The sequence below is a fragment of the Panthera tigris genome, chromosome E2 (assembly GCF_018350195.1).
Source record: "Panthera tigris isolate Pti1 chromosome E2, P.tigris_Pti1_mat1.1, whole genome shotgun sequence".
Classification (NCBI taxonomy): Eukaryota; Metazoa; Chordata; class Mammalia; order Carnivora; family Felidae; genus Panthera; species Panthera tigris.
This window is the reverse complement of record NC_056674.1, coordinates 11,513,546-11,538,559: the sequence shown is the minus strand read 5'-3', so window position 1 is coordinate 11,538,559 and position 25,014 is coordinate 11,513,546. Positions and strand designations below refer to the sequence as shown.

The following is a 25,014-nucleotide window of genomic DNA, read 5'->3' as shown; positions in this document are numbered from 1 at the left end:
CCGAGGCGGGACTTGAACTCGTGAACCACGAGATCATGACCTGAGCTGAAGTGGGAGGTTTAACTGACTAAGCCCCCCCCCCAGGCACCTCCGGGGCTTCTATTTTAAATAGGGCAGTCGGAGGAGGTCTCACTGAGAAGGTGACATCTGGATCAAGACTTGAAAGAAGTGAGGGAGGGGGCAATGGGGCTACTGGGGAGGAGAGCGGTCCAAACAGAGCAAACAGCAAGTGCAAAGGTCCTGAGGCTGGACTATGTCTTGTTAAGGAATAGCAAGGGGGCTGGTATGGCCAGAGTGGAGTAAGTGAGGAGGACAGTGGGAGAAGGGGGGGTCAGAGAGGGAGAGGAAAGGGTCAGACCATCCAGGGCCTTGGGGGCCACAGCCAGGACTTTGGCTCTTGCCCTGAATGAGCTGGGAGCCATGGAGGGTTCTGAGCAGAGGAGGGAGATGATCGGATGTACGACATAGATTGAGCGTGCACTATAACCAGGGATACACACACCTCTGTCTCATTCCCAGGTACTCCACCACCCTCCCCACATACTCTCACCCACTTCTGACCCCAGCCCCTTCTGGGCGCGCACAGGAGCCAGGGGTAACCTGGGCTCCAGGGTCTAGGAGAGGCCGGGCAGGGATCTGGGGGGCCTCAGTGGGGAGGGGCTCCACCTGATCCCCAAGACCCCTTCTGCTGGTGGCTCTTCATCCTTCCCTTGACTGTATTCTCCCCTCTTCCTTCCTCCACCCCCTTTTGCCCCCCTACAAATGGCCCAAACAGGCCATCACCCCCCCACCCCCGCGTGCTTCCCAAACACCGAGTCATGGGCTTAAAGGAACTGCAGGTTGCGGGGGGGGGGTGCTCCCCTCTCCTGGCACAGGCCCTACCCCAGCCCCCTGCCTCACTCACCTGCAGCTCTTGGAAAAGCAGGTCAGCCAGGACACGGTGGCAGAGGCGGGTCACGCGGTCCAGAGCGCTGGCTGCGGCTTCCCGGGCCGGCTCGCTCTCGGGGGGTCCCACCCGCACCAGGCGCTCTGCCAGAGCCCTGTGTGGATCAGAGGAGCCAAAAGTCAAGGAGCCCCAATATTCAGCTCAACTGCTTGGACCCCTCTGCCTTCTCAGATGGACTCTATTTTGTGAGCACCGAGGTGACAGGTCCGATGGGGAGCTGGGGAGAGTCAGGGGCTCTGGGGAGAGTCTGGGGGGTGACAAATATCAGGGGATGTCTGGGAGGCTGGGGGGAGGGTGTGTGTGGAAGCTCCGTGGAACGTGATTCTAAACATCTAGAATTCTAAGATTCTACCCTTCTCATTTTCTCTCATTGCAACCATGATCCCTCCGTCATTAAAAGGGCAGTAACCCGGTCTGAGAGCAATGTGGCATTTTCTGGCCAAATCCCAGCGGGCCCCCTTCTGGGACTGTGTCCCTCAGAGTCCCCACGTCTGTGGGAATTGACAGGCGTGCCACGTTTTTTCTGTGCAACAGGGTGGAGCCAACTCTCCATTCACTGGGGACAGATTAAATAAATGATCGAACATGCAAAACGTGGACTGCAGTTCACGTGTTGCAAAGGAAAAGTGGTCACTCCAAAAGCTCACAGAAAGATCTCCAAGCTGTTAAGGGGGAAAGGCACAGAAGCGTGTTCAATATTCTACCATTTGCATATTTTTCTTTTTAAGGAAAAGGAATAAGGGGGGCCTGGCTGGCTCAGTCGGTAGAGCATTAGGCTCTTGATCCTACGAGCCCCACATTGGGTGTAGACATTACTTGAAAATAAAAGCTTTAGGGGCACCTGGGTGGCTCAGTTGGTTAAGCATCTAACTTCCACTCAGGTCGTGAGCTTATGGTTTGTGAGTTAGTTCGAGCCCCACATCAGGCTCTGTGCCGACAGCTCAGAGCCTGGAGTCTGCTTCTGATTCCGTGTCTCCCTCCCTCTCTGCCCCTTCCCCACTCACACTCTGTCTCTCTCTGTCTCTCTCCAGAATAAATAAACATTAAAAAAATAATGAAAAAAAAAGAATAGAAGCTTAAAAAAAAAAAAAGAGGGGCGCCTGGGTGGCTCAGTTGGTTAAGCATCCGATTTCGGCTCAGGTCATGATCTCATGGTTTGTGAGTTCGAGCCCCGCATTGGGCTCTGTGCTGGCAGCTCGGAGCCTGGAGCCTGGTTCGGATTCTGTGTCTCCCTCACTCTCTCTGCCCCTCCCCTGCTCACTCGCTGTCTCAAAAATAAATAAACATGAAAAAAATGTTCCTAAAGGAAAAGGAATAATATGTATTCACATTAGTGAAATATATTTACTTGTATATGAAATATATATATGAAATATGTGTATGGATATGCACAAAATATGCATATGCATGTGTATATATATGCATGAAGTATGCAAATGCACACATACCCTTATTTACACATATTTACTGGTAAATGTCCTGCAAAGATACGACAGACTCTAGCAGTAAGGAAGGTGGGGGCCGTATAGGCGCGAGGCTTTTCACGGTGTGCCCGAGTGTGCCTTGAATTATGAAGCATGTAAATACATCACCGATTTTGAAAATGCATTGAAAATACATTAATAAAAAAGGGAAAATACGATAAAAAAAGAAAAAAAAGATCTGTAATTCTTAGAGTGTTTGAGTCTTTCTTCTAGGTGCGTGTTAATTACAGCACCTCAATATTCTGATTTCTCCATAATTCTAGTGCTCTGTGATGGTAAGATTCTTTCTAGGACCCCCCCCAAGGTTTGATGTTTCTAAGGCCCCCACGTGCCCGTGTCTCTGGGCCAGCTCTGTGATCCCCACCCAGGGCCCCGGGCACCCCAGTTCAGCTTGTCCCCGGGACTGATCCTCTCCCCCACACACTGGGTGCTCTCACCTCAAGGGGGGCCCGCAGTTGACCAGGGAGATGGTCCTACTGATGTACCTGTCGGGTAGCAACTCCCGAACTCCTGGATTCTCATGGAATCGCTCCACCCGCTGCTGGAAGCTAGTGGGGGGGGGGGGGAGAAAGGGATGACACGTGACAGACGGAGCACCCGGCCTGAGGAGGGTCCCCTTGCTGGACAGCCCAACAAAGCCCGTGACCCTCACTGAAGCGCCCCTGCCCATCCTTACTGGATTGCCTTTCGTCTCTCCTCTCTCTGCTGGATCGCGGCTACCGATGCCTCCGTCCCGCCCTGCACCCCTGCCCCGCCCCAGCCCTCCATACCTCTGCAGGAATTCTGCCAGCCCCCCCAGGCAGCAGTGGGCCATCCGCTCCCCAAACTCTTGGCTGATGCGGGGTGCTCGTTCCGTATGTTCTTCCAGCAACTACACGGTCCCCAGGAGAGGAGAAGGGGTGAGGAGGGGGGAGGTCTTACCTTCCCGCCCCCGGGGGGGGGGGCCGCTGGAGAACAGATTCTCCTTCCTCTTCCCCACCCCCTACCTCACACACATCCTGCGCCAGGCTGCTGGGCTGCTCCTCCGTGCTCCCCCAGTGCTCCTCGTTCTCCTGTAGGACCCGAAGCAGGGCTGCCCGAGTCTGAGCCTGGAGCCGGGAGGTTGCAGGGGGGAAATGCAGGAGTCAGGGGGTGCCTGGAAGCCTGTCCCTCCTTTTCTCCCCTCCATGGCTCCCACCTCTTAGCCCAGGCCGATCTGGGTCCCACCCCTGAGCTTGTCAAGGTTACTCCAAGGAGGGAGGCTGGACCACAAAACCTCCCCAGCCCCTTGCGTCCTTATGATTTGGAGCTTCATATTAAGAGGCTATAGTTTTAAGTTTCACCCATCTGACAGCCAGGGAGTTTGAGGGTCTATTCTGTCATTATTTGACGGTCCTAAGACTCTGGTCCCCAGGTTCTGCAAAAACAATTTGTTCGAGGGGCACCCGGGTGGCTCAGTCGGTGAAGCAACCGACTTCGGCTCAGGTCATGATCCCACGGTTTCATGGGTTCGAGCCCCGCGTCGGGCTCTGTGCGGACAGCTGGGAGCCTGGAGCCTGCTTTGGATTCTGTGTCTCTCTCTCTCTCTCTCTCTCTCTCTCTCTGCCTCTCCCCTGCTCAGCTCTCTCTCTCTCTCTCTCTCAAAAATAAATAAATAAAAATTTAAAAAAAAATTTTCTTCAAGAGAGTCAGATTCTGTGATTCAAGAATTCCAAGGGTCTGGGATTCTGAGGTTGACACATGTCTGATTCCCTGGTCCAATGTTCCCTTCAGTGACTCTGAGAACCTAGGTATGTTCCAGCCTAAGACTCTAGGCTCTCAAGTTACTACGATTCTGACCTCTGTGGCCGAGGCAGGACTGGCATTCCGGTGGGAGACAGCCCCGTGGCCAGGCTGGGTGTTTATGGCCCCACCGCTCTCCTCACTGGTGCCTACGCCCGGCCAGTTATTACCCAGGTTTAGCCATCGGCCCCGCTTGTATGTACAGACTGCTTTCATGCCCTCCTTCTGTGAGTCTTTGGGACCGCGGGCTGAGCTTCTGTGACTGACTCCTGCTCTGGGATTCGAAGGATCGGAATGTCTGGAAACTTTGCTGATCGGCTCTGTGCCCCCCTGGGTGCTTGGGTGACCCCACGGAACATAAGGCAGAAGTGATCAGCGTGGGCTTACACTTCTGTGTCTTTCGGACAGAACTCAGAAATCCACAAAGGGAACAGGGAAATGGACGTAGCGAAAGGGGGAGAGGAGAGACCCCCCCCCAGCCCCCCCCTCCAAGCGACCCCTCCCTCCCTGCAGAGCGCCTCTGGCTCCCGAGTCCCCGGTACCTTAACGTCTGTGACACATTCATCCTCCAAGCCCCGCAGGGTGCCAGGAGACAGAAGGGGCCCCAGCTCCCCATTCTCCAGGGCCACCAGGTCCACCAGCCCTAGGACCTCTCTGGGAGTGGGAGGTAAGAGACAGAGGGGTCTGTGAGAGGGGGGGTCTGGGCAACGGAACCCCTCCCCACCCCCCACCCCTTCACACCCAGTGTGTTTGTGACCCTGGGCCACTCCCTTCCTCTCTAGGGGCCAGCTTTGCTCATCCCTCAAAGGAAGTCTCTGGAATTGTTGCCTCCCTGGCCCCAGCTGTCTGAGTCAGCTCCCTGATGAATGGTGTCCGGGCAAGACTTGGAGGGATCAAGTCCAGGCTTGACGGGCTGGCACGCAGAGTCTCGGCCGTGACCAGCTTCTGCCTCCGCTCCTCGTCCCCATCACGTCACCCGCCTTCGAGGCCTCCCCAGTCCAGCCCTCGCTCCCGGGCCCTACACTCTTACACACCTGGTCTGTGCCATACCACCAGACCCCTTATGCCTCCTCCACGACCCACACGCACCCCAGGCTTTTGCTCTTGGCGTTTTCTCAGCCAGAAGTACCATCTTCCTACAAAGCAACTTAACTCCCGCCCAGGAAGCTTTCCGGACTCCCCGTCCTGCCTCCGTCTCCCATGGGAGATGTGACCGTGTCCTTCATACAGAGTCCCAGATGGGATCTGGGGAGTCGATGTCAGTACCTGTCACCTTCCCCTTCTTCTGGTGGCAGCATGAGGGTTTTATTTGAGGGACCACCCACCCTCCTCACTCGCCAGCCTGTGGTTTGGGTGTGGCCAGGTCCCTTGTCCCTGGAACCAGTAGGTGACCCAGTCATGGCTAATCATATTCCATCCCCTGGCCACCAGACTGGGTATGTTTTAGGATCCAAACACTTGACAGGAAATTTTAGGAGCGGGCGAGTCCATGGCGCTGAGGTTCTAAATGCCAAGGTTCTAGAATTCAAGGGATCAAGAGATTACAGTCCTAACCCTGGAGGGATCCACAGTGGGTCCACATCCAGAGTGGATGCGGCTAAAGTTTAGGATTTGAAGTCTCATTGCTGCTAAGGCTCTAGGATTGAAAGTGTAGCGGCACCTGGGTGGCTCAGTCAATTGAGCATCTGACTTGGGCTCATGTCATGATCTCGCAGTTGGTGAGTTCGAGCCCCGCATGGGGCTCTGCGCTGACAGCTCAGAGCCTGGAGCCTGCTTCGGATTCTGTGTCTCCCTCTCTCTGCCCTTCCCCTACTCTTCTCTCTCTTTCTCTCTCAAAAATAAATAAACATCAAAAAAGTTTTTAAGAAAGCGTCCGTGCTAAAGTTCTCAGATTGGAAAAATCAACAGGGCTAATGCCCTAGGATCGAAAGAGAGAGCAGTAAGGGTTCTAGAATTCGAAGGGTCAGCGATGCTAAGATTTTAGGCATGTTGGTGCTAAGGTCCTCGTATTTAAGAACCAGTGGTGTTAAGGTTGCAGGATTGGGGGGGGGGGGCGGTCAATGCTACAAAGGTTCTAGATGAAAATGAGCAACAGTGTTAAATTCTAGGACCAGAAGGGTGAACAATACTGAGATTCTAATAGTGTAAGTGTCATTGATGCGAAGGTTCTAGGCCTGGAGGGGTCCACCGCCCCCCGGGCTTCTAGGACTGAAGTGGTCAGCGGTGGGCACCTGGCTGGCTTAGTCTGTGGAGCATGCAGTCTTGATCTCGGGGTCGTGGGTTCAAGCCCCACACCGGGTATAGAGATTACTTTTTTTTAAAAAAAAAATGGAGTCTTTAAAAGGAAGGAAGAAAGGGTGGCGGGGAAAAAGAAATGGTCAGTGTCGCTGAGATTTCAGAACCGGGCGGGCCAATGGCGCCCATAGGTTCTAAGTCTGGAAGAGCGGGGGGTGTGAAAGTTCTACAACCGCAGGGATCGGTGTGATCCGTGTTGCTAAGATTCGGAGAGTTTAACCGTCAACGATGCGATGGTAAGCTTCCGGGACCGGAGGGGGGCAGCGAGGCTCAGATTCCAGGACGGGCAGGGTGGTGAGCGGGTCAGCTGGGGGTCCTGACCCGTCACAACCGGAAGGGCCCGTGTCGCTCGGGTTCTAGCGCGGGACGAGTGGATCGCGCTCAGACGCTCGGATCGTAAGGGTCCCCGGGGGGGGGGGGGGTGAGGGCTGGCAGGGTCGAGGGTTCTCGGAGGCGACGATTGAAGAGTGGGCCGTTCCAAGGTCTTTAGGATCTGGCGAGGCCGGGGCCGGGGGAGCGTGTGTCGGACGGGGGGCGGGGGGGGGGGCAGCGGGGGCGGGATCTGCGCGCCCCGGGGGCAGCCGCCCCGCCTCACCTGGGGTACACCTGGTTGTGCCAGTGCAGCAGGGCGTAGCGGTCGGCCAGCGGCAGCCTCCGGCGGGCGGCGGCCCCGAGCCAGTCGGCGAGCGCGCCGTGGTAGCCGCGCAGGTAGACGCCGAAGGCGCCCAGGCCGGCGGGGTAGGCGGGCGCCAGGCGGCCCCGCACCACGCCCATATCCTCCAGCAGCCGCGCCCGCAGCGCCTCCAGCTGCCCCGCCAGGCCCCCGGGCGCCCCGGGCGCCGCCGCCTCCAGGCGCTCCCGCGCCGCGCGCGCCACCGCCTCGGCCCAGCGGGCGCGCAGCTGGCGGGCGGCCCCGGGCCCCCGGCGCCCGTCGGCCGCCTCCTCCTGCACCAGCACCTGGCCCAGCTGCGCCACGGCGCCCGCCCCGGCGCCCGCGCCCGGCCCGGGGCCCGCCAGCGTCTCGCGCACCAGCGCCCACAGCTCGCGCTGCAGGGCCTCGTACAGCAGCGCCACGTCCCGCGCCCGGCGGCCGCCGGCCGCGCCCTCGGCCCCGGGCGGCCCGGGCGCGCCGCCCCCCGACGACGCCAGCTCCTCGGCCTCCAGCTCCAAGATGTGCTCGTCGGCTCGCGCGAGCTCGCGCTGCTGGATCAGGCTCAGGATCTCCAGCACTGTGGGGGCAGAGCGGGAGGTCAGGGGGAGGAGGGCGCGGGGCGGGCGGAGAGGGGGAGGCGAGGGGCCGAGAAAGGAGCCCGGGACGTTCCGGGAGAAGAGGGGTGGGTGAGAGAAGGTTTGTCGGGCGAGGGGTGGGGGGGGGGGGGCAGGGTGAGGGAGGGAAGGGGAGGGGCGGAGGAGGGAGAGAAGTCAGGGGAAGGGGGGGAAGGGGGCGAGGCAGAGGGGAGAGGGGCGGGGGACGGCACAGGGTATGGGAGAGTGGGTGAGGATAGGGGGAAGGGCCCAGGATATTTGAGGGGCGAGGACAGGGAAAGCGCCTCAGATCCAGAGAAAGGGATCCAGGGAATGAGAGGGCTGGAGGGAGGCCAGTCTGAGCCAGGTAGGGGGAGCCGGTGGAGAAGCAATGGATCAAGGGGCAGGGTGGAGGCCGGGAGGTGGGGAGAGGAGAGCAAGACCAGAGAGGGTCTTTGGGGGGTGGGGGGGGGGTGGCTGTGGGGGTGATCTGGCGCTGTGCGTTCCGACTCCCCCAAGAGACACCCCCATGGGGTTGGGAGGCCTTCCGTGAAGGCCAAGGGAGGGTCCTGGTGGCCCAGGGTTACCCCGACACCTCCACCCCCCTCCACTTCCTCCCTGGCAGAGAAACTTGTTTCCTGGCCAGCGCTATTTCTGCCCATCCGTTTCCAGAAGGCGGGGGCTCCAGTCACCCCCTCCTCGCCTCCCTGAAGTGCCCTCCCAGTCCCCTGGGAGCCGGGGCTGAAATAGCTTCTGGCCAGGATGTGGGGCGAAGTGAGGGCTCTCCTGAGGTCCCCGGGGGCTGAGGCAGCATGCGTTGGGAGGTGGGGCGGGGGGGGGGGGTCTGGGAGTGAGGAGGGGGGTGTATGAAGGTGGAGGGAGCCAGCCCCAGGGATCCGAACCCGAGTCTCAGAGATGGGACTGAGATAAGGGATGAGGGGGAAGTTGGGGTGCAATCTCTAGAGGGGACAGGAAAGGAGCTGAGTTTGACATCTGGGGCCTGGGACGGTGACTGGGGGCGGAGATGAATTGAAGCGACGGCTGAGGATGGAAAGAAGGGTTTGGATGTGAGTTTGAAGATGAAAACCGCACCTGAGTTGGGGCCGGGAATGTGGGTGGAGGTTGGGAAGGGGGGGGGGTTCAGGGTCAGGGTGGATTAAGGGTCAGGGATTAAGAATGAAGGGAGAGGGGTTCCCCGGGTGGCTTAGTCAGTTAAGCTTCTGACTCTTGATCTCGGCTCAGGTCGTGGTCTCACGGTTCATGAGTTTGAGCCCTGCCTCTGGCTCTGTGCTGACAGGCTGGAGCCTGCTTGGGGTTCTCTCTCTGCCTCTCCCCCCGCCTCCCCCCCCCCCATGGTCACTTGCATGCTCTCTCTCAAGACAAACAAACAAAAAATAAACGTTAAAAAAAAAATGAGGGGCCCCTGAGTGGCTCAGTCGGTTGAGTGTCCAACTTCAGCTCAGGTCATGATCTCACGTTTCGTAGGTTCGAGCCCCCGCGTGGGGCTCCGTGCTGACAGCTCAGAGCCTGGAGCCTGCTTCGGATTCTCTGTCTCCTTCTCTCAATGCCCCTCCCCCGCTTGTGGCTCTGTCTCTCTCTGTCTCTCAAAAATAAATAAATAAATGTAAAAAAAATTTTTTTTAATGGAAAAAAAAAAAAAAGAATGACGGGGGAGAGACTAGCTTGCCGTTGGGGTTGAAGGTGGGTGCTGAGATGGGCCTGGGTCGGGGGTTGGGCGTGAGGCTAAATTGGGGACCGGGCTGCCACCTGCATGCGGGAGGGCACTGGCTGGCCCCCCGGGGTGTTGACAGTTCTTGGGCACAGAGATGAGGTTAAAGGTGGTGTTTGGACAAAGGGATAAGTGGGGTTGGAATAAGGATGGAGTAGAAACTCAAAAAGGCAGGGCGCCTGGGTGGCTCAGTCAGTTAAGCATCCGACTTCGGCTCGGGTCACGATCTCGCGGTCCGTGAGTTCGAGCCCCGCGTCGGGCTCTGTGCTGATGGCTCAGAGCCTGGAGCCTGTTTCAGATTCTGTGTCTCCCTCTCTCTGCCCCTCCCCCGTTCATGCTCTGTCTCTCTCTGTCTCAAAAATAAATAAACGTTAAAAAAAATTAAAAAAAAAAAAGAAACTCAAAAAGGCATTGAAGAGAAGACACTGGGGCTTGGGGTAGTTTGGGGCTGAGGATAGAGACGGGGTGGGGGTATGAGCTGAGTTGTGCCCCCCCCCCACCATCACCAAGAAAAAACACGCGTGAAGTCCTAAGCCCCCGGGACCTCAGAATGGGACCATCTCTGGAGACAGAGATGAGCAGAGAGGTGAGCAAGTTAAAACGAGGTCGTAGGATGGGCTCTGATACGGCGTGGCTGGTGTTCTTACACAAAGGGGAGATCTGGACACAGAGACAGACATGCACCGCGAGAAGATGGCCAGCCAAGCACCAGGCACAGAAGAGTCGAGGAGGGAGTCCCCTATGCGTGTCTGAAAGGGCATGGATCCAGAACCGAGAGAATAGATTTCTATAGTTGAAGCCACCCGGTTTGTGGGGTTGTGGGACAAGGTTACAGCAGCCTGGAGAAAGTGAGACAGGCAGTGGGGGACGCAGTGGGGAGACGCAGGTGGGAGGTAGGCGCTGGGCGTGGCGGGGAGTTCGAGGTGCGGCTTGGACGTGAGGTACGGATGAGGTTGAAGCTGGGGGTTGGGGGATTGGGCTGGATTTGGGTTTGGGGTTCAGAGTGGGGTGGAAAAGGAGAGGAGGTTGGGGGTGAAGGAGGAGGTTGGGGTGCAGTCTGGGGCCAGGGTTGGGGCTGGCGATGGGAAGGGGGTGGGGTACAGAGGTTGGGGAGAGGCATAAGGTCAAGGTTGGATGTGGCTACATGGAAAGGAGTGGAAAGGAGATGGGATGGAGGCTGAACTTGAAGGGAGGGAGGGAAGGAGGGTTGAAATTGGGGGTGCAGAAGGGATTAGAGGAGATGAGACCAAAGTTCATGATCCTTATGCTAGGACATGGGGGTGAGGTTGAGGCCGGCAGGTGGCGGGTGGGAGGGATCCGGGGTGGAGGGCTTGGTGATAGAAATCAAGATTTTGGGGGGAGGGGGCTGGGCGGGGGCTCCCGACTCACCTGACAGAGGCTCCTTCATCTTTGGGGGCTCGGGGACCTTGGGCGGGGGCTCGGGAGCTGCCTCGCCTGCGGGCACCACCCTCTCAGCCAGTGAGGCGCGGCGGGGCTTGGGCCCGCGTCCCAGTCTCAGGAAGGCCAGTCTCCGGGCGGCCTCCCCAGCCACCTCCTCGTCGCCCTGGGCTCGGGTCCCCTGAAGCCTGGCCAGGAGGCCAAAATCTGCTGAGCTCCTGCGTATCCCTGGTGTCAGCACTCGGCCCAGGAAAGAGCGGGACTGCCCATCCCCGGGGCTGCCTGCCCGCCGGCCGGGGGTCCAGCCCAGCCGGAAGGGGGCCAGGCCGGCCAGCTTCTCCAGGGTGGCACGGCGGCGACACGATGTTCCGTTGGGCAGGCTCCCCAGCTCCCCAACCTCGTCTTCTTCCAGTCCCGGAACTTCCTCAAAGGGGTTCCGAGAGGACCTCAGAGGCAGCGTCCCCGCCCGGGGCACCTTAGGGTCGGCCACCCCTAGACTCTTCAGGATGGGCATCTTGACGGGCAGGGACCTGGGAAAAACATAAGAGGTGTTGGTAATTAACGCCTCTGGGTGCCCAGCAACGCAGGGCCTGCGTGCCAGGCACTGGTCTCAGCAGTCACTAATCCCATGAGGCTAGTGCTGTTACCATATGCCCACGTGGCAGATGAGGAAACTGAGGCTCAGAGGAGCAAAGGTGCTTACCGAAGGCCCCACGGTGACTCAGGGACAAAGCCAGCATTCGCGCCCAGACCTGTCTGATTACCCTGACCGTTGGCATTCAGACCCTTCCCCTGCCTGACTTCCTGTCTGGGTGCTCATCACCTCGGTGGACCCTCCCACTCTAAGAGGAAACAGGCTCAGAGAGGGGAAGGGTCCGTCCCAAGGCGGCACAGCCAGCGAAGAGGAGAGACTGCATGGGGACTCGGGCCCCACCGTCCACCCGGACATCCAGTCACACACATGGGCACCTGCCTCGTCTCTCCCCTGTCCAGCCAGCACACCCGTCACCTCTATCCCGCCTTCTTCTTTCCCTTAGCAAAGCCTTACTGGGAAATGTCCAGAGCAGGCAAATCCAGAGAGACAGAAGGGAAGTGAGTGGTGGCCGGGGACTGGGAGACGGGGGTGGGTCTTAATGGGTGTGGCTGCTTAATGGGTACAGGTTTCCTTTTGGGACATGAAAATGTTCTGGAACTACATAATGTGGGTGGTTAACAGCACTGTGAATGTACTAGAATACTAGAATGCCACTGAATTGTACGCTTTAAAGTCAAATTTTTAAATAAACTTATTTACTTATTTTGAGAGAGAGCAGGGGAGGGGCAGAGAGAGGGGGAACGAGACAGAATCCCAAGCAGGCTCCGTGCTGCCAGCACAGAGCCTGAGGCGGGGCTCGACCTCACGAATCGTGAGACCATGACCTGAGCCGAAACTGAGAGTCAGACACTTAACTGACTGAGCCACCCAGGGGCCCCAAGATTTTATTTTTAAGTAATCTCTACACCCAACGTGGGGCTCGAACTTACAGCCCCGAGATCAAGAGTCACACGCTCTACAGACTGAGCCAGCCAGATGCCCCATAACTTGAACTTGATGGGGCACCTGGGTGGCTCAGTCGGTTGAGCATCCAACTCTTGATTTTGGCTGAGGTCATGATCCAGGGTCGCGGGATGGAGCCCTACGTTGGGCTCCACACTGAGCATGGATCCTGTTTAAGAGTCTCTTTCTCGATAAACATTTAAAAGATTCTCTCCCTCCCTCTCTCTCTCTCTCAAATAAAATAGAACAAAATAAAGTGAATTTTATCCCACCTCCTAAGTCCCTCATCTCCTCCCTCTCCATGGCCCCTGCCCCAGTCCAGGCCCCTTCCCACTTCCCCCCTTTCTCCCTGGTCTCCAAGCTCTCGTCTTGGCCCCTCCAGCCCACCTTTGAGGATCTCGTTAAAGCACAAACTTGCCCTGCTCTTTCTCTTAACCTTGCATGGCTCCCCAGTACCCTTGGCGCGAAATCCAGCTGCCCTTGCCTGCCAGCTGTGCACCTCACCAGTGCTATCCCACATTCTCCCCCTCCAGGCTCCTCTGGGTGCTGGCGTTTGTTGATCTTTCTACCTGGACACCTGTTCTCCCTGCACCACTCAGGCTTTAGGATCCAGCCCCCAAGGCCCTCTCCTCCAGGAAGCCCTCTGTCATGCCTAGGCTGAGTCGAGTTTTCCCCCCTCAGGATTTTCCCCATCCCAGCCCTCCCCACTCTGAGTTGTCAGTGTCTGGGGATGAGTCTGTGTCCCCCGCCGGACTGTGAAGTCCCTAGAGGGACAGGGTCGGGCTGTCTCAGTCACCACTGTGTCCCCAACTCCCAGGGCAGGCGCTCAGGAAATGAATGGGTGCTAAACAGGAAACAAAGGAAGGAGGCAAGGACCTCATTCCTTGTGGGTGAGGAGTCAAGCTGGAGAGGTCAGTACAGAGCAAGCCGTGCAGGGCCTCGGAGAGGAGAGCCGTGAGGAGGGACTTGGGCTTTTTCCCGAGGACACTGGGGAACTGTGGAAGGGCGCTTTTTAAAATGATGAAATCGTTCAAAGATTCGGGAATTTGGAAAAATTTAGAAAACAAATAAACACCCCCTCTGCTTCCAATCCTAGCTGCGTCTAATGCAAACATTCTATTTTGTGGCTATTCTGTTTCTATGGCTCAGGTTTGGCTGTTGTTTGGGTGTTTGTTTGTTTGGGGTGGGGTTTTGTTTTTGTTTTTGTTTTTGTTTTTGTTTTTTTGGTCTTTTTTAGAATCGAGCATTACAAGATGCACTCCCCGCCCCCAGCTCTCCTCCCTTGCCCTCTTCCCAGGACAGTAGCATCCAGAATGCGTGTCTCCCCAGGCCAACCTGACTTTTACTCTTAAGTCTCGGGAGCCTTGCATCCAGAAACAATGTATCGTTTTATGGGGTTTCAGAACCGCTCTGTGAAGGCTCTCATACTAAGTGCATCCAGCAACTTGTGCTTTGATGGTGGTGTTTGGACTCACATACATGGGAGAGGTATCCGTGCCTGTCTCGGTGGCTCTAGTCGATTTAAGTGTCGCATTACTCTTCCAACGTCTGGCTTTGGCAAAACTGTGTGAAACGTCAGGGGTTTCCCCACTCACCTCCTGCTAGACACATAGGTTGTTTTGAACTGGGACAGGTTCCGAGCAGTTGAGGGACAGGGTCGGGATTGGGCGGCCCCTTGGGGGTGCATAGAGCATCTGGAAGGAGGCTGATGCTCAAAGGGTCCCGAGCTGGCTGGGCCGTGGGTAAGAGCATCTTCCTTTCATGGGGGAGCCCCCCTGCTTCTTTCCTCCCTGACTTCAGCCTCTGGACCTCAGCTGTCGTTCCTCAAGCCTCTCTCCAGTCTCCATGGTCCCCTGTCCTCCAGAGAGGCAGTCACCATGGCAACCCTTGCCTGGAGCCCCCATGGCTGTGGGCAATCGATACGAGCCCCCCAGGCACACACCCACAAGTCGTGCACGGATTTCTCTGTCTTTCATTTTCCCGACTGGCTTCTGTGTGTTTCATCCCACAAATGGCTTCACCGTGTCCCAGCCCTGTGTCCATCGTCCCCCCCCCCCCGAAACTCCACATCCCCCTTCTACTTCCCTGTAACAGAAGCCAACATGACCCAAACTGGATCTGCCACTCCCCCACTGGCTCCCACATCCATCCCCAAACTGGATCCCGATACCCCCCGAGCCATTTCCAACATCCTCAGACCCACAGCAACAGTTTCTCCAAAGTGGCCCCGCCGGCTTTCCCTTTCCAGGCTCCACCACCCTCCACCACCCGCCTCTGCAAACTGGCTCCTCCGACATCCTGCCCCCTCCAGCCCCCTCATCTGCCTCCCAGTGCCCGGGCCCCTGACTCACTTCCGAGGCATCCCTCAAGCCCCCAGCCTCCCGACTCCCACAGGATGTCTTGGCCACCAGCGCTTCCCTCTCTGGGCTCCGGCTCCTCCCCCTCCCCCCCCCCCCTTCTCCTCGCTGCCAGCCTTTCCCCAAAGCCCTAAACCCTCCACCGGCAGTTTGACCTGTTTGCAGAAGTCAGCACCTCCAGCCCCCAAGTCTGTATCTGAGAACAGCCCTTATAAATTGTGCGTCCATGCTGGACCCCAGCCACACAACCCCAATCCAGACCTCACCCCCAAACTATCCCATCATCAGCCCAGCCCGGTTCAAGCTCATGCACATCTTCACTCCGAACACCATCTCCAAGCCCCCCGTCTCTTGGGGATGGAGAAAAGCGTCCACCGCTTTCTCCCAACCTGAACTCCGAGGGCATCAGACCCTTTCTCTCCTTTCTCCCTTGGCGGTCCCAGCTCTCCTGGCTCCTTTGAAGCTTCTCTGGATCCCCAGGGTCCCCAGATTCTTCACGGCACCCCCCTGCGGTCCCCAGCTCCTCCTGCCCTGTGGCTGGCACCCTCCTGAGGCCAGGCCCCACATGCTGTCTTTGCCCCCAGCCTCTCCTGGCTTCAGGGCACATGTTCTCACCACCTCTGGTCCAGCCCGCGTACAGGGGGGAGCCCAGACCAGGGCGCAAGAATCCTGCCCCCTCCTCCAGCACACTCACCTCCTCGTCAGCAGGCGCCTTCGTCCCTCTGTCCCTGCTGCTGTCCTGCCCTGAGGACACTTCAGCCAGAACTGCTGAGAGCTTGGAACTGGGGGGGGGGGGGTTAGAGGAGGTCAATTTCCTGTCAGGAAACCCCTCCCTCTCTGGGGCCAGGGGCGGGAAGGACTCTTTATCTGTCTGCCCTTTTAGGACAAGCTGGGGTTGGGCTGGGAAGGACAAGGCCACAGTCTGGCCCCCACCCTCACCCCCACCCGGAATTGCCCCCCCCCCCCCGCCTGTTCTTCACGCCTTCCAAGGTGACAACACCATCCTGGGCACCCTGGGGAGACACCCAATGCTGGATGCGGGCCCAGAGCTCTCCTTCGGGTTCCTGGCTCTGGAATAAAGACAGGGAGGAAGGTTCTGCTGGCCCAGAAGCTGCGATCAGAGGCCTGAGGGCATGGGTGGCACGGGGCAAGGCTTTGGAACTATAGTCCTCTCCCTGTCCCCAGGTCCCTGTATGGCTCCCTCCTTCGACATCATCCTGGCCTCAGCTCCAGCCTCTGTCCCTCAAAGGAGACATTCCCTGAACAGCAGAAGCCCCTTCTCCCCCCCAGCCACTTCCTCTCTCCCCAGGGACTGGCTCTGATTCCTCAATTCCTTCGTATCACCTTCCTCAATTTGAACGATCAGATTTCTCTATCTCCCTTGTAGATTTCCTGACTCTCCCACTTGAACGTAAATCCAAAGCGGATTTTGCTTACCTCGTTCATCTTTATATCCCTAGATGTGCGTCTGGCACATAATAGTAAAGGTTTATTAACCGAATGCACACATGGGGATAGATCAGAGCTAAGGATTGGAAGTTGGGGACGCATATGGCAGGTGCAGTGGGGGGGGGCGCTGGGAATGGGTTGGGGGTTGGGTGGGGTTAGATGCAGGCTTTGGATTACTTGTAAGGCTGGGTTTCAGGTTCAGGTGCTCTTCTGGGCGCTCAGGCATAGTGTCGCAGGTGTTAGGCCTGGAACAAGGGATCACTTGCCTAGGCAAAGTTGGGGTTGGTGTGGGATTAGGGTCGGGGCTGGGTTCAGGGATCCCTGCTTCTCCCCCAGCCCCAGCAAGGGCTCTATAGACACCTATGCTGGAAGAAGTGGGTCAGGGGTTAAGATTCCAAGATCTGAAGGTCTCAGTTCAAGGACTGGATTTGCCAGACAATGGGCTCTGGGGAAGGAGCCAGGTTGAGTGGCCCAGATTGGGGGGGTGGGGGGGGTAGAGGCTTTGTCCTCACCAGGTCCGTGTGGACCCGTGGAAATCAGAAGGCAGCGACTAGATCTGGCTGGAACCAAATGACCTGTCGTGGGCGGTGACAGCTGTCAGATCCCCCCTCTTTTTTTAACTCAATATTTTATTGAGATATAATTCAGCAGCACCTGGGTGGCTCAGTCGGTTGAGGGTCCGACTCTTGATTTCAGCTCAGATCACGATCTCAGGGTTTGTGAGATTGAGCCCCGCGTTGGGCTCCTTGTTGTCAGCTGGGAACTTGCTTGGGATTCTCTCTCTCTCTCCCTCTTTCTCTGACCCTCCCCCACTCATGCTCGCGCGCGCGCGCACACACACACACACACACACTCAAAATAAACTTTAAAAAATTGTTTTAAAAAGAGGTACAATTCATATGCCATAAAATTCACCCTTTCAAAGTGCCCAATTCAATGCTCTCAGTGTATTCACAAGGATGCAGCAACTGTCACCCTATCTAATTCCAGAACATTTTCATCACCTCACAAAGAAACCCATAGCCCTTTAGCAGCCCCCCTTCCCCCATTCCCCTCTGCTCCCAGCCGCATGGGTTTCCCTATTCTGGACATTCCATATAAAAGGAATCACAGTAAGTGGTCCCTTGTGTCGGCCTACTTTCGCTAAGCATACTGTTTTTAAGGTTCATCATTTTGTAGCCTCCCCCTTCATTTAGCCTCAGTCCCTCATTTGGGAAATGGGGTGGGGACAGTACTGGGGTGAGGGGGGCGGAGCCAGGGTGAGGCCTGAGGTGTGGCGGGCAGGTGCGTGTAGGGAGGTGATCTGCTGCCCCCGCGTGGTGCATTGGAGAACTGCGGCTCTCCGCGCTAAGCCTAGGAAGGAGTGACTCAGCTCCCCCAACCCGTCCCCGAGACCCCACCCCTCACCCTGCAGAGCCCTTGGGATCTCAAAACTTCTGGAACACCATCCTGAACTCCTCCCTCTCTGCACCCCACCATTCCTGAGACTCCTTGGGCCCCATTTGCTGAGTAACAATGGTAATGTCACCCGCTTACGAAGTTCTAATACGTTCCCATGTGAAGCATTTACATATGTAGTCATTACATACACAGTCTCTTACCGCAGACTGAGGTTGCTACTATTATGGTCCCGGGACAGGAAGCCCATAGTGCTTAAGAGCCCAAGTTTCAGAGTTTGGAAGCACTTGGGTTCAAATCTCAAGCCTGCCTCTCACCAGCCACGTTAACCTTCAGCATGTGTACATGGGGCTGAGAATGACGGTCCAAACTCACAAGGTGGCAGAAAGAATAAAGTGCTCAGAGCCGGGCACAGAGGAAGCTTCTGTGAGTTTATGTTGCTGATAGTATCAACCGGTGACACGCTGATGAATGTTTGACAACCTGCTCTCTGGGGGTTGGGGGGGTGGGGAGCCTTGACTTGAGGCGTTTGCCATCTTCCATGGTGTCAATCGTTCCACCAGGGCTAATTCAAGTTACCAAGCTTGGACTCAGTGATGTGAAGCCACAGTGATGTCAGTGAAAGCATTTGGGGGGGGGGGGGGAAGAGATGCACAGAAGCTCATTACACAGTTGTTTCACTATGAAGGCACAATAGATGTAAATCACCACAGGATCACAGATAATAGCAAAACGTAGTGAAATAATTAGGTCGTGATGAGCATTTGTTACCTTTGTTTTAAGTGTAATTTATTTAATTACGTGTTTGCATACTTTAATTTTTTATAATGGCTGTCTTAACCGGTTCCAAAATTCCTGAGCCTTTAACAGGCAGCTCGCTCGAGCTGACTCCCAACACACTGGTGTGAACATCACACCCATCTTTTAGAAAGGCAAACTGAGGCTCAAGAAGATGGTCAGACAGGGGCAGGGCATGGACCCGATCCAAGGGTTGTGGGATTGGGGGGCGGGGGGCAGGACTGTGCAATGTCCCTCTTTCTTTCAGGCCGCCCTAGTCTAGAGGGGATGGGTGGTCCCCACTGCAGAAGAACCTCAGGGAAGCCCTTGCCCTCCTCTGGTTTCAGCTTGCCCATCCCGACAGCAGCTGCACCCGGCAGGTGCATACCTACACAGGGCTCTCTGGCACCTGCTTCAGCCCTGCCAGGAAGGCAACATGTAGATCCTTGCTCTCGCTTTATAGATTGGGGAACTGAGGCCAAGGAGGGGCCTGCCTTGAGTCACAAAGCTATACAGAGAAATCCTCAGACCCCAGCTGGGGTGCACAGGAGAGGGGCCCGCAGCCACAAGCCTGGGCTCTGGAGTTTTCTGGGAGGTGGGAGGCGGCATTGCTAGAGATCGTGGTCAGCCCTGGGCAGCGGCTCTGCCTAGCACACTACGCCCCCAGCGCCCTCAGCTCTGTTCCCAAGAACTTCCTGGGCCCCTCGACTGAGCAGGGGGTGGGCTGGGAGGGAGAATGTGGACAGCGCCGCCTTCTGTCTGGTTCGTGTCTCTCGGGGCTTCTCTGCCTCGGTCTGTCTCATCTTTTTATCTCCGCGCTCTTCACAGGTCTCTGCGTCTCTGTGTGTTCTCTCTTTGTCTCCTTTTGCCTCTCCCTCCGTCCCCGTGTGGGGGTCTTCTCAGTCTTTGTCGCTCTCTGTGTCTCTGTTCTCTCTGTATCTCTGTCTCTGTGTGTCTCTCTTTCCCTATGTTTCTCCCTCCTTTATTTATTTATTTATTTATTTAGTCGCTCGGGTCTTTTGGCTCCCTTTACATCTCTTTGTATGTCTGCGTGTCTCCCTACTTCTGTCTCTCTATCCTTGCGTCTCTTTGTCTCTCTATCTCTGCATCTCTCTATCTTTCTCTGCGTCTCTGGCGCTCTGCCTAGGCGTTTCTCTCCCCTTCTCTTCCGGTGAGTCTCCGCTCTCCTGTGAGAACACGCTCCCCTACCGACGCGCCCAGACCTGCCTCCGCCCCTGGAGCCCCCGGCTAGCCCGGGCCTGCGCCTTTAAGGGCCGGCGGCAGAGGGCGGGGTCTCCGCGGCCCCGCCCTGCCCGCCCCTCCCCCTGACGTCCCTTCCTCCCCGGCCCCTCCACCGCCTCCCTCCGCCGCCGCCCGGGCCGGCTCCGCGCCCCCTCCCCGGCCCCCGCCCGCCCGTCTGCCCGCCGCCCCCATGGCGCCCCGGGCCGCCACTGCGCGGGGCCACTAGGACCCTCGGCGTCCCCTTCCCTTCCCCGCCCTGCCCCCTCTCCCGCGGCGCGAACCCGGGTGTCCACGGCACCCAGCTTTTGAGCTCGCGTCCCCAGGCCAGCGGGGGGGGAGGGGAAGAGAGGGGACCCCGGGACCCCCGCCCCCCCCACCCGGCCGCCCAGTCCCCCGGGACCCGGAGAAAATGTCTTCGCGGACGGCGCTGGCCCCGGGCAACGATCGGAACTCGGACACGGTGAGTGGGGCCCGGCCCCTTGGGGAGCGCCGGTCGGGTTCAGCCGCCGAGCCCCTCGTCCTGGTGTGCCCCGCGCCGCGCGAGCCCCTACCTTCGTTCCCCCGGCTCGGCCCAGCGTGCCACCTCCCGACCCCGGCCCGGACTTCCAGGCCTCTCGACCCTCCCCCACTCCAGCCCAGCCCGACCCCTGCGGGCGCCCCTCTCCCGGGACCCCTCTCTTGTCCCTCTGCAGACCGCTTCCGCTCGGGTCTCTCCCCTCCAGGAAGCCCCCTCCCCTGCCTTCCAGGAGCCCCTCCCTTCTCCGCGTGTTCTTAAGCCCCTTCCCCTCCTGGCTGCCTGCATCCGACAACTCACCCCCTCCAGGATTTGCAGGGCTCCTGACCCCAAGGCCCGGCCCTGGCCCTCTCCCAGGAAGGCCCGGCCCAGTCCCGCCTCTGGCTCTGGCCTTCCCCATCTGGATGTGGGTGCCGGGCTCCCCAGGAACCCCCCTTCTCTCATTCTCAGCCCTCCGCCCCTCTGGATCCTCCCGGATCCTGTGGGCACCCCCTCACAGGAAGCCGGTTTCCACCTTTCCTGGGCCCAGGGCCCTTTCTAGCTTGTTCAAGGTCTCTCCACTCCCAGGCCTGGTCCCTATCTTCCAAGCAGCCCTGTCCCTGGATTCCCAGTACCCCGGCTCTCCCCCAGCACCCCCCTCCCCTGGACCCTCTCTGGTGTCTTCTCCCAGGCAGCCTTGGCCTCCAACTTCCAGGCCCCTAGCCTAGTCTGACTATTTCTAGGCCCTGGGCTAGTCTGACTCCAGGCCTCATCCTGCCTGTATCAACTCCTCAGCTCCCGGCAAGCCCCCTCCCCAAACCCCCAGGACCCCCTTGACCCCCTCCGAGGCCAGGAGCTTCCTCACAGGACACCACTCCTTCCACTGATCTCCAGGTCCCCCCATCTCTTCTGCCCCAGGGCCTCCCTCTTCCTTGTGTGTGTGTTGGGGGGGGGTCTGGCCTCCCAGGGAAGCCCCCTCCTCAACTTTGGAGGCCTCCCCCAGCCCACAAGGCTTGGCCCCAGATCCTTCTTCCAGAAGACTCCTGGACTCAAAGCGTCTGGTCTGGTCTTAGCTGTAAGACCTCAGCTGTTAAGACCTTAGCTCTTCTCTTGGAGGTCTGTCTGTTGGAAACCTCCTCCCCAAGTTTCTAGGCCCTTTTGACCCCCTCCAAGGCTCAGGCTCTTCTCCTTGTCCTCTGGGACTTGCATGCCCCGAGACCTTTCTCTGCTTCTGAAGACTGCTCCTAGAAACCCCGCTTCTTTAACTTCTAGGAGTTTCCTTGGCCCCTGAGTGCCACTTCCCCATGGCTTTAACCCTTCCCAGGCCCCCTGTCCCTATACCACAGCTCAGAACAATCCTGGGAGACCCCCCCCTCCCCATCTCCCTAGTTTCTGATTACTCTCAGCCCTTCTAAAGAGCCTCTCCCACCAACCAATGCCAGACTTATTCCCAGCTGGGGTCTTTGTCCCTTTTCCCTTAGACCTCTGCCAGGTCCCTGCGTGCGTGCACACACACACACACACACACACACACACACACACACCCCTGCCTGCCAGCCGCCCAGCCACCCTCACTCCAGATCTCCACCAGAGAGATCTCTCTGCCCCTTCCTCTTGCAAAACCCTCCCTCACAGAGATCCCCTCAACACTGTGGTGCCGCAGCCCCCATACAATAGGTCGTACTCTGATTTGGAGTCTCCAGTGAGATACCCACCCTTGCACCCCGCCCCCAAGTCACTCAGGAAGTGCCAGGGAGCCCACAGGCCTGGCCAGCTGGTTTACACTCTGCCCTCAAACTACCGGGTCATCTTCTCCGAGCCTCAGTTTCCTGTTCTGAAAAATGGGGATGCTGAAGTCCCTCAGAGGATTATTCGAGATGCCATGGGTGAAGCCCGGCACATAGGACGCTCTCTACACATGTTCACTGCTATGGTGACTATGGGCATGAGTCAGACGGGCCGTGGAGTCCCAACCTGGGGCTGTCATCAGTTGTCGCGTGCGCTTACAGATCCCCTCCCTGCTCAGGACCTCGGTTTATCTCTAAGTAGGGCTGATGATAGCACCTCCCTGTTAGGGATGTTTTAAGGAGCCGAGAGATGCTGGGAGCAAACTACGCTTGTAGCTGTGGTGTTATTGTTACTTTGATTGTTCTGATAAGCATGGGTTCAAATCTACTTTCTGTCCCTCCCTCGCTGGGTGATCTCAGGCAAGTGACCTCACTTCCGTGAGCCTCGGTCTCCTCATCTGTAAAATGGGGCTCATCCGAACGCTTCCTCCTCTTTTTTCGTCCAGATTTGTGCACGGTGGGCATTTGAAGAGGGCTAATCCCCTTCTGTCCTCTTGTCTCCTCTCCTCCCAACTAGTCTGTAAGTCCTGCTGGTCAGCCCTGGCTGGGGCTCACCTCTCCCTCTGGCATCGGAGGTCGCAGGCTCCTCCCCTGCTCCCGAGTTACCACGACGACAGCCATGTGGGGTCACGCTCCCCCACCCCAAGCCCCAGGCCCCCCCACCGCCCAGCCTCTCTGGAGGTTCCCTAGCAACAGGCCCGGTGTTGGGGCGCCAGCCGGGCGGGAGGGAGGGAGCCGGGCCAGCTGGTGGTGCCGGCCAATTTTAGCTCCCGCCCCCGGCCCCTGGGGGCTTTGTCACCTACTGCCCCAGCTGCCCCTTGCAGGGGTCCCTCCAGCATGCTGCCTTCAGTGGGGTGCCAGCCCACCCCCAGTTGGCTCCCCTGGTGCCACCTAATGGGGATTCTTCTTCTCCAAGCCCTTATCTCTGTGGGGATCAGGGGCCTCATCAGCCAGGATCTCCACCTCCCTTCCCACCCTCCCTCCCCTGGGAGGAGACCTGGGGTTGTGAGCCGACCAGGGGCAGGAGGTAGGAAAGAGCTGGGCACTCAGGAGCCAGCAGGCCTGGGATTGAATCCCTGCCACTCTGCTTCGGCGCCCTGTGACCTTGGCCAAGGGACTTACCCTGCCTCAGCCTTGGGGTCCCTGTCTGGAGAACGTGGATCGTGACTGGTCGCACAGGGGAGGCCCAGGTGAGGACACAGCGGCCGGCCGGCCGGCCGGTGTGTGGCTGGGGCTGCAACAGTGGTGGTCGTCCTTCAGCCCCTTGTGGGGACCATTGTCTTTCCTGCCTCTTGCGAGTGAATCGAGTGACCTTGACAAGGCACCTCTCTCCCCAAGCCTCAGTTTCTTGTTTGGAATATGAGGATGTAGGTCCTGCGGTCACCGGGCTAGCGTGGGAATTGAATGCAGACGAGGTGCCTCCTGGTCCGGGCCGTGGCCCGTATAAAAGCTGCTTAATAAAAATGATGTGGGAGCGTGAGTCCGTGCGCTGGGCGACGGTGAAGGCCGTCAGCTCTGGGGTAAACGTTGTCCAGCTCTGGGCCTCAGTTTCCCTGCCTTAAAAACGGGGATGAGGACACATTAATGGCCAGTGCTCATTAAATCGCGGTCATCATCGCTTAGTTAAGTAGCCACGCGGATTCCCTGCGGCAAGCCCTCGTCCTTGGCCTTCTCTCTTCCTCAGCTCCCTTTGTCCACCTGCTTCCCACCCCCGCCCTGGGAAGGGCACGGGGGCAGCACAGGGTCTGAGCAGAGCCGCCTTGGCTCGGGCCTCTGGCTGCCTCGTCGCCTGCACCCTGGGCCCCAGCGCTGAAAGGGAGGCACAGTCCCTGGGGCTGACAATCAGGACAGGGCAGCCCGGAGCAGGCAGTGACCTGCGGGGGAGAGGCCCAGGAGGGACAGGACGGCAGGAACAGAACATCGGGGCCAGATGGGAGGGCTGGCGTGGGAGACCGCCGGTCAGGGCGTGGATGGAGCCACAGAGGTTCCCAGGGCGGTGGGGGGTGGGGGGAGCGACGGTTGGGGGTGGGGGGGAAGCAACAACGTTTTCCACGGAAGGAAGGTGACCGTGCAGGGCTAGCCCATCAGGGCAGAATGAAGGACTGTTGGTCACAGTGTTTGAAGTCGGATTTGGGGCAAATAGGGAGCGGAAGAAAATGTTAGGGCCAGTAAACTGGGAATAAAATGTTGTTTGTGGGCTTCAGAGCAGAGCTGCGGGGCCTGACAGGGAGGTGATGGGTGACCTGGGACGTCAAGAGCAGTGAGAGAGACCTGGGGCCCGGTGTGGTCGCCAGATTGAGGACCCGGACTGGGTTTGAGGGCCGCAGCATTTCGAAGAAAATACTATGTGGCCTCAGCAGCTAGAAAAGGAAGTTGGGGGTAGGCCGCAGGGAGGGGTGAGGAGGAGGCCTGATGTCGGGGACCCCCGGCTGCTGCAGAGTTGGGGCGCGTTATGTTCTTGGAGGCGTCTGTTTGTAGAGGCGGTGGGGGCGGGGGGACCCAAAGGCATCGTGCTTCTCTCTGGCCTGGGTTTGAGAAGGACCACGAAGGGGCCGGTGGCCAAGGCTGGCATCGACCGCCCCGGCCCACAGGTGCCATTGACGGTGGGATCGAGCAGGCGCTGCCCCACCGCTCACACTCTGTCTCCGCTGTCCAGCATGGCACCTTGGGCAGTGGCCGCTCCTCGGACAAGGGACCATCCTGGTCCAGCCGCTCCCTGGGTGCCCGCTGCCGGAACTCTATTGCCTCCTGTCCCGAGGAGCAGCCCCACGTGGGCAACTACCGCCTGCTGAGGACCATCGGGAAGGGCAACTTCGCCAAAGTCAAGCTGGCCCGGCACATCCTCACTGGCCGAGAGGTGAGTGGGGGGATGGGTGGGGCTCAGGGCCCCACCCTGCAGCACCCGCGTGCGTTGTGGGAGGTGGGGCGAGGTCAGACTTGGCCCTCACTCTGCTTTGTGACCTCAGGTACATCCCTGGACTCTCTCCAGGGCAGGTCAGGACATCTCAGATTTTTCTAGAACAGTCCAAGTAGAACTGGGCTACCGTGGGAATTAA

At 58.4% G+C, this 25,014-nt stretch overlaps 2 protein-coding genes across 4 annotated transcripts in view; one reads left to right on the top strand and one right to left on the bottom strand.

The window, feature by feature from the left end:
* EXOC3L2 (exocyst complex component 3 like 2) overlaps positions 1-23,115 on the bottom strand; it is a 29,508-nt gene extending 6,393 nt beyond the window's left edge. Inside the window, exons 1-9 of the mRNA XM_042968608.1 lie at positions 23,081-23,115; positions 15,447-15,534; positions 10,850-11,388; positions 7,082-7,715; positions 4,734-4,845; positions 3,417-3,518; positions 3,201-3,301; positions 2,868-2,978; positions 905-1,040 (exon numbers count right to left, since the gene is read on the bottom strand). Coding sequence (XP_042824542.1) covers positions 905-1,040; positions 2,868-2,978; positions 3,201-3,301; positions 3,417-3,518; positions 4,734-4,845; positions 7,082-7,715; positions 10,850-11,372 — 1,719 coding nt within the window. The 5' untranslated portion in view covers positions 11,373-11,388; positions 15,447-15,534; positions 23,081-23,115. The remainder of the gene's footprint in view (positions 1-904; positions 1,041-2,867; positions 2,979-3,200; positions 3,302-3,416; positions 3,519-4,733; positions 4,846-7,081; positions 7,716-10,849; positions 11,389-15,446; positions 15,535-23,080) is intronic.
* MARK4 (microtubule affinity regulating kinase 4) overlaps positions 19,809-25,014 on the top strand; it is a 30,331-nt gene continuing 25,125 nt past the window's right edge. Inside the window, exons 1-2 of one of the 3 annotated variants that reach the window (XM_042968607.1) lie at positions 19,809-20,078; positions 24,615-24,815. In XM_042968607.1, the coding sequence (XP_042824541.1) occupies positions 20,028-20,078; positions 24,615-24,815 (252 nt within the window). In that variant the 5' untranslated portion in view covers positions 19,809-20,027. Of the gene's footprint in view, positions 20,079-24,017; positions 24,816-25,014 lie in introns of those variants that run through there. The other 2 variants (XM_042968606.1, XM_042968605.1) reach the window with 2 other exon arrangements.